This window comes from Citrus clementina, unplaced genomic scaffold, assembly GCF_000493195.1.
Source record: "Citrus clementina cultivar Clemenules unplaced genomic scaffold, Citrus_clementina_v1.0 scaffold_3, whole genome shotgun sequence".
NCBI classification, from domain to species: Eukaryota; Viridiplantae; Streptophyta; class Magnoliopsida; order Sapindales; family Rutaceae; genus Citrus; species Citrus x clementina.
Window position 1 is genome coordinate 18,746,797 of NW_006262339.1, and position 8,949 is coordinate 18,755,745.

General features: G+C 35.0%; 1 protein-coding gene across 3 annotated transcripts; it reads right to left on the reverse strand.

The window, feature by feature from the left end:
- Positions 1–5,743, reverse strand: LOC18047113. 3 transcript variants are annotated; one of them, XM_024189319.1, is made up of 6 exons: positions 5,169–5,743; positions 3,797–3,872; positions 3,595–3,648; positions 2,767–2,930; positions 1,217–1,393; positions 1–329 (listed from the first exon to the last, which is right to left on the reverse strand). In XM_024189319.1, exons 1-6 carry the CDS (start codon positions 5,201–5,203, stop codon positions 104–106), a joined length of 732 nt encoding a protein of 243 aa, XP_024045087.1. In that variant the 5' UTR covers positions 5,204–5,743; the 3' UTR covers positions 1–103. The 3 variants fall into 3 exon arrangements, with proteins under 3 accessions (XP_024045087.1, XP_024045086.1, XP_006441500.1); XM_024189318.1 differs by having other exon boundaries at positions 3,797–3,916; positions 5,169–5,742; XM_006441437.2 differs by lacking the exon at positions 2,767–2,930 and having other exon boundaries at positions 3,572–3,648; positions 3,797–3,916; positions 5,169–5,742.
- Positions 5,744–8,949: the final 3,206 nt, after the last annotated feature.

An 8,949-nucleotide genomic window follows, 5' to 3' on the forward strand; every position in this document is an offset into this window, starting at 1 on the left:
CTAAATTCCATTGAATATTTAAATTCCATAATCGTAGATACAGTTTGTAGAGGGGTTTGGTCATGGTGACAAATAATTTAACATTCATTTCTGATTATTGGTATTAGAACTCTGATTTCCAAGTTCTATTGTAAAATCTGGCAACCCAAGGAGCAAGTTCAGTGATGTCAGGTGATCTTGGATTAGTAGCATAGTAATCTGACCAGTAACAATGTGATAGTTTATCAGCAAATTTCCCATCAGAATAGACACAATATGGAAGCTGATTTTCACCTCCATTCATTCTTCTTTTCCGCTCTCTAGGGTAAGCCAATGGTGCCTGTACATACCTGCATTTTACAGACAATCAAACCATGAGAACAATAAGACCCTGGGCGCAGCTCGCTTGCAGTCACTTGATCTCACATGACTGGCCGTCAATCTGGCCGCTTTGCGCCTACGTTCACCAGATCATCAATGCTGTCTAAAGTACTCGCTAACAAGATTATGGTTTTGTTCTATCAATTTCATCAAAAGAACATATCTAAACTATCTCAGCCAAATCTCACCCACAGCATAAGACATGATCATCTCATTTGCAAGTAAATGAATCGGAAGTTCTTACTCACATAGTGTATAGGCGTTTATGGTTTTTGGTCTTTTATCTTAGCTTTATTAAAATGAGAGCTACATAGAGTCCTCTTGGGAGAGAGCGCTCATTTTAGTAAAGTATGGACTAATTAATGTTAGATAGCCTTTCTGTTGCATCAAGTCAAAGTGGTGATTTTTTTCAGCCCGCTGCACTTCCACTCAAGGCTTCCACAACAATAATGTGGAGAAAAGAAAAATGATTTGCTGGCATGGACAAGTTTTTTAAACACAAGCAAGAAAGAAAAAGAAGGTTCACAAAATTCTTTGCTCATCAACAATACTTTCTGAATCCACTATGGCAGTCAATAAAGAGATTATATTCTGAGCGCGAAGTGAGTGAAATATTCAAGATATCAGTACAATAAATTCCTCTTTTACTTCTCAATTATTAGAAGCAGACTTCTCTACAAATGCATGTTAAAAAGGCATCATAGTTCCGAATAAGTTACTACATTATTCTCTACCTCTAATACCTGAGAATCCGTTAAAAGGGGTAACATGTTTTGACACCTTTTCCTAACTAATAAAAAGAGTATTGCAATGAAAATCATTGAAAAACATTTGAAACCAAGTTCATAGAAAATACCTGATTCCATCAAGCACTGCATCCCAGGAGAAATGGGTATGACCAAACACATGGCATGCAGATGTGCTTCCCATGGCCCCGTGTATAGACCTTATACGCAGCTCAAGAAAATCAGAGCCAATAATCTTTGGAAGATTCGGATAAAATAGCATCCTCTTCTCAGGACATAGGTCTTGCCTGGATGATATGACAAATGTAACAATAAATCAGTGCCCAGATGCACTTAAAACAGAATATATCTGAATAAAGTGGCATATTGAACAAAACTTTAGTTTTATTGGAAAGGTATAGAACATATTAAAGATCAAATAATTGATTTGACAATGGTTCTAAGTGTTTACACTTAAGCTTAAGACCATTGTAAACTGCATAATGCATCAGGTGACATGTATTCACCAGAAACTTTATAAAAGAGCATTGACAGATTTCTAACAATTGCAGTGACTCTATGCTACTAGAAGCTTCAAAATTCTTTTTGGCTTGACCAATACTAGGTTCTTGGGAATTCAGTTTGCCTTGAGTACATTAAACATTTTATTTACAGTGATTTGAAAAGGAAAAAGAAAATTCAGAAACAAAAAACAATTGATTCACCCAACTATGGAGAGATCTCAAGGAAGGGAGTACCAGCCTAAAAATCCCATGCTCAAATCCTTCAAAACCTCCAACTATTTCTTTCTCTCCAAATATCGCACAAATTGACTGTACTAAGTTCCAACACATTAAATGGTTAATGGGTAAAAAAAAAACACTTACCAACAAACAATAAATAGTCATCAGTATGCTACACCTGCCATAATCTAAGTCTGATAAGTTGATGCAAGCTAGGATAAAGAATAGAGAAGGCAAAAAGCATCATCCTCGTCTACCAAATACTAAAAACTGATAGCGGGACTTTCTAAAAACATATGGGAAGAAACCCTAGTCCAAAGAAAAATGCAAAAAACTTAAGCTCAATCAAATACAAGAAACTGCTTATTTGCAATGTGTTCTGAACAAAATTCTGCCGTCTAATCCTTCAAGTGGGAAGTTTGTTAATCTCTCTTGGGCCCCTAAAGTACATATAGGGTGATGAATCGATCTGCCCTTTAAGTATTTGCAAAACTAATGCTAGGGTCACATAAAACATAGCCAGTTACAAGGACAAATCCTTCATTACCTGCACCCGCAAATCCAACACACCATTGTAATTGCAGTTAATGCTGACACCATTTCCACACAAATAGTGTCAAGAATGTTCAGCCAACTTGCACAAGTACTTTTTTCATTATGGTTACAAAGAATAAGAATAAAGCTATAACAGCCTCACCAAAGAGGGGGGGGGAAAAAAGGAAAAAGTGGAAAAAAAACAAAGAAGAAAGAGAGATAAATATGACACTGTTTTTGGTAATGTCCACACCAGTTAATGAACAATTAAGACTTGAACAATATGGATTGTGGTTTATCTTAAAAAATGACATTTTTGAATACTTAAAGGTTATACCAGCATGCCTCTTGTTGAACATAAATAACACTAAACATATTTGCATTTCAACTAGCATTTGACCGACCTGGGCACAAAGTGAGAGAACGTGATTATTTGGTCACATGTCCTCTGGATCTCATTGATTACTTCCTGATTATTTTCATTCATTGCATCAAAGTATAAAGAAAGGGAGGCATCTCGGCTTGAAAGATCACCAGGCCACTTGCAGGCGTGAAAGTCCCTACATACCTAAGTATTGAAAGATTGAAAAATGATCCCCCATGAATTAATGTTCAGTAGTCACCATGATTGGTAAATTGAAAAATCACAAAAAAAAAAAAGCAATGGATTGGAGGAAAATGGAAAACACAGTGAAAGGAAACAGCCTAGTACAAGACAGGAGTTTGAGAAAACTATTTGAAATTTAGATAAACATAAAGACAGAAAAAGCCTCGATAAAAATTAATCGCCAGATAGGAAGAGCCAAAGTAACAGCACAAGAAGATCAAATTTTCCACCACAAAAACCATATACGCAAATCAAATAGCCCAACAGCTATAAATTTGGCATGAGCTAACATAATTGTCCAGAAAGATACATGGCTCCTATATTTAACTAATGGATATTACAATTTTTTGATAAAAAATGTAGCACTATTTAGTAACACTTGTTTGTTACAGTCATCATGCAGTGGGTAACTACTGCAAAAAGGGCATTCATTTTTTAGTAAAATAAAAAACAATAAAAAAATCTGATGCCAAATGCATCATCAAAAATAACTTCAATACAAAAGAGAAATTGTAGATGATATGCACCTCATGGAGAATAAAAGAAAAATTATGTTCAAAGAAACCTTAACAAACACCATCCCAAGGTTTATGAAACCTTACAAGGAGAAAAGAAAGTGAATCACCATCTCCAAAGGCAGAATGCGGATGCCACTTATATCCTTTTCTCTATCAAAGCTCTGCAAAAGAAGGAAGACACAGAGTATGTGGATGCACAATTAAGGATTTTAAACATTCAGAAACAACAGAAAAGAAAAGGCATTGCTTTGATAAAGTCATCAACAAACAGAAGCTGAGATCTGAAACACAAATTCCTTAACTAATTACCTCATGGTACCAAGAGAACAGAGGAATGATTCCCAAGCCATCTATGACCACTGGATTGATCTCAACTCCTAGTCCTCTACATGCATCAAGCAATTTATTCAGCTTTTCAAGAGAATCAGGCTGAAAGAACAAGCACAATATAAATTCAGACAACATTTTCTAAAAGCAGAAACCTAAACAAGAAGAAACAAATGCTCTCCTAATTGTAAGATTGCAAACTGCCATTGGATAAAATTTTACTAGTGTTGTAAAAGCTATGGCAACTTGATATGTAGAATTTGTACCCAAGAAGTGAAACTGAGATTTAAGAAGAAAAGAGAGAAGAAATATTGTAGTATTCTTTTTAACTTTCCATTCCCCCTCCAATCGTTCCATATTACGCATATATAGCCTCCAAACTCTACACACACACTAAGCTAAGAAATAGAACATCAATAGCAAAATGATAGCAAATTAATCTGGAACATGACTAGATTCATGCTGAAAATCAGCAACAAAAGCTTATCCAACCGAACCCACTAAGACCACCAACTAATAGAATTCTAATTAACTTAAACAAGTCTTCCACTTTTGCTTGCAAACCATGCACGTAATGCCCATGCATATTGAGCACATATCACAACTAAAGTGAGACAAAGATCCATAAGATGGGTTAAAATAATGAACAGCCACCCCATTTTGACGATGAAGAAGCATGGTCTAGAAGAAAATTAAGTTTACCGTGCCTGCATTGTATCAGTGGAGATACTTAGTCTGCATTCAGCTAAAGCAGCCTGTTATGCCTCTTCTTAGATTGACAAAATTCATGACATCACTTAACAGCACTGAAAAATAAAAGGCCTAACAAAAGGAAGACTCAAGAACACTTGATTTACTCAAAATGTAACAAGAAACAATTGATACACTATGCATTGATCTTTACCTAGGTGAGTTTTTCAATTTAAATCCACTGGATTATATCGAAACTCAGTTAAACTAGCATTGACCACTAAGTGGACAAGAATCAATCTAACTTCAAGAAGATTCAATTGATACTTTAAGTGGTTAAGAATCAATCTAATCCAAAAACGTTCTAGATTCATGCTTTTGGTTCAAATTATGTTTTCGTTTTCAAATTAGATGAATTTCCACATCGAAATATTTGCCTAACAAGTAACAAACTACTTGTCTAACAAATCAATCCAATCTAAATTCAATCCACTTGTATTAAAATGGTTCAACATGAATCATAAGGTATGATAATAATCATGAATCCTAAGTTTCTGACAACTACATAAAGTTAATAAATTTCAAATACAATTCAACAGCATAAACAATAAAAAGACACAACTAAAGCATAAAGCAAGAAAAAGAAACAAAAAAACTTTCTTACAAAATCATTTTCCTCCCCACGGCACCAAAGATCATGGTTTCCGGGCACGAATAAGACACGTTGAAAGCGATCTTTCAAAAGAGACATAGTCAAAACGAAATCGTCATACTTCTCGGCAACATCACCAGCAACAAGAAGAACATCTTTCTTGTGTCTTGTAGTGGACAAGCATTTGACCCAAGTCATGTTCTCAGAGTAATCAGTGTGCAAATCGGAAAGCACAAAGACCCTTAACCCAGAAGCACTTGTCGAAGAAGCAGCTGCAGAAGAAGTTAAAATCTCAGGCCTCCTCGTTGTTGTGTATTTCATTTGGGTTCTGATTTGTACTTGTTTGGGTAAAGGTTTCTGAGATAAGCTCGGACAACAAGGCATCAATTTCACTACCATGACCTCGAAATGAATCCGACCCAATTCAGATACCAGAGAATTCGATTGTCAATTTGATGCCCGAGATGTTCGTTCGCACTCGATTTGGACGTTAAATTAGTTGCTACTGATTTCAATAAGTAGTTTCGTTTAACGTTGGTAGGGAGGGACAAAAAGCCTGACCGGACCCTTGGCTCGATTGACCCGGTCCTAATTTTTAGGATTTTATCTCAAATTTAAGGGATTAAGTTCAGAGTATGCCTCAATAAATCAAGTCCGATTATATTTAGATTAGAGCTAAGGCCTTATTAAAAGTCTTAATTTGACCTTTACTCGTAAATTAATTTTTAAAAGGAAAATGTTATTTACCTCAAGTCAAACCGCGGGTCAAACCCAAAACTAATAAACAATACCGTTTCAGTTTTTTTTTTTTTCCATTCATTTTACTTTCCTAAAACGACGTCGTTTTAGCTTAGTTAAGGCAAAACCACAACAATCCTAAATTGCTTTCTCTTCCTCTTCGTCTCATAGTCATTCTCCTTCTATTTCTCTGTAAAACCATTGCTCTTCATTTCACAGCCATTCGCGATCAACAACCATTGGCACCCACCATCACGCATACCCAACCATCGGCACCCACCACCACCGACAACCATCAATTTGGCAGCCACCATCACGTAGGGTTCCATCACACAAACCCATCCATCAGCACCACCAACACCGACAACCATCACACATACCTAGCCATCGTCACCACCACCATCGACAACCATCACGCCTGGCAGAAACAAGACTTAATGTAAAATTTAGAAACAAGTTCTCCTTTCTTTCTTTTTGGTATAATTCAAGAGTAATTAAGCTTGTAATCTAAGCATATTATAACGAACTAAGAAGTGCTTTTGCTTAGAGAAATGAAGTGCATTTCATTTTGCAAAAAAGAACATGCATGTGTGCATGTGAAAATTTAATGACACGTTACTGCTAATAATTCATTTGTGTATAAATGTATATGGATCTAAATTTGTCTTGATAATTTTGAACTTCGGTTTCCTTAGCTTGGCTCGAAGAATATATAGTACAAAGTTGCTCTCTAATGTGACATGAACCTAATTTTTTTTTCCCTTTTGGAATTATTCAAGAAGAGTCAAAGTAGTGAAGAATCTCAAGATGAATGGGTGTTTTGTTCTTTTTGGGAGTCAGTTGGTCCATCTATGTGGGTTTAGCTTAAAGGGTTTTGCAGTACTTGGGATCGGTTCTGAAACGAAGATGAAGAGAGAGCAATTGGGGCTGATGCTAACTAAACCAAATGGCGTCGTTTAGGGAGAACAAAAAAAAAAAAAAAAAGAAAGAAAGAGAGGAAACGACGTCGCTTCAATTACTTTTGGGGTTTGACCTGGGTAATAACACTTAAAAATACACACTCCACATATATAGTCACAACTCCTCCACTAACATTTGTTTTTATTTGGAATTAATTTAGTATTTTGCATTTGATTTATTTATTTGGTAATTTAGTTAGATTATTACATGTTATATTTTTGTTAAGCTAAATAAGAAATAATTTATTAAATTCCTTAGAACCAAACTCAACATAAAAATGAAATAATAATGATACAATATTATTAGTAAAGAATGAAGAATTGAAATCCTATTATAAAAGAGTATTTAAAAATTAAAAAAAAAAGTAAAAAAGAAAAAATTATAGCTGGGCTCAAATAAAGACCGATTGAGCCTGAGCTCAATCGGATAAAATTGGGGCTTGGCTTGACCTTAGTTTGAAGGGTCGGACTTTTTAAAGATTAAGACCCTTTATCTTAATCATAGGTCATGCTCGGGTCGGTCTTGGAGCCCCTTGCCAAGCAAAGAGATTGGGAAGCTATTTGATATAAACTAGAAGACTACATCCATTTAGCAAATAATTTAAAACATTAAGGATCCTAATGCTATTACGTCATCTTAATTAATAATCAATAAAATCACTTAATTTTAAAATAATTTAATAAATTTGCTTTGCCGTTGGTTTTAAGGGCGCGCAGGCTAATATTATAGTTATGAACTCTTTTATGAATTATTTTTATATAAAATGATATAATAGAATATAACTGATTTTGGAAGTTAAAGGTCTAATTCTAAAAAGTGATTTTTTTTTTGTTTTGAATCTCAGTACTTTGAGTATAAACTTTAATAGATGCGTGTTTAAACAAAATAAAAATAATATAACATAATTGATTGAATAGAAATAAATTATGTGATGAATAGCACATATAATATTTTATCAATTAATCTTGTGCTGTAGCAATTTTTTTTTTTTTTTACAAAAATTTGTAAGCAAAGTATAAAAAAAATACCAGAAAGAAAATCCTCCAACCAAACAACAAAACATTCGATTTGCAAAGCAAATTGAACGGTAGAATCGACCAGCCAAACGAGAGACATGGGCACCCAAGAAATCAAGATGAAGGTCAAAAAATCAATGCCTGCACTACATCTTCAAGAAGAAAAGAATAGAAAACCACACCTTGGGCAAGTCGTGGAGAAGGCAAGATTTCTTCAAGAAGCAAATTGATGTTGGTATGGCCTTAAGGATCATGATTCTCTCGTAAACTTATTTTGAGTAAAAATTGAAATAGTAATTAGTATTTAATAAATAAAAAAATTAAAAAGTTAACTCCTATTATACACTATTGTTAGATGCATTCCACAAAATGTTTAAAAACTAATATGAGCCCAGATTAAAAAAAAATTCTAATCACTTTGAAGAAATTAATAAAAAAATTAACCAGACATCAACGTGTTCCACCACCTGTCACGCCTCCACATATGATGTTCAGGCCACCACCAAATATGCCGCCGCCACCTCCTCAAGTAGCTTCAGTTATGCAAGGAGCCGCTCCACAACCAATAGGAACGGGTGCACAACCCCCGGTTTGGCTACAACTGCCACCACCTCCACAACAATTACTTGGAAGACCCCCGATGCAACATATGTCAATGCCACCACCTCCGCCACCCCATGCCCTCCACCATCCCATCAGGTTGAAGACTTGAGAGAGACATGATATTTTCATATTTTGACTAAAGTTTGTTGATTGCTCATTGTAGAACTTCATGTTTCTTCGTTATCGTTACTTCTTTCTTTAGTTTCATTCCTTTCACAGTCTTTATTTTGATCGCAGAGCTACGACGTCCTATTGATCGATCGTACGCGATGGCAGTGTGTTACGAGTCTGCAACACTTTATTTTTATTCTATTGAGTCAGTCAAAGTAGTTGGTCACTACTCCGAATAATGTGCACAAGTCTGATTTATTTGCCATTTTTTAGCTGCTGTTGCTATTTTTTAGTTATTAGTTGTGCTTTCGTTGTTAAGATGCAGAGTCTTGCAGTGCATAAATTCAAAATAGTTTATTCAATAA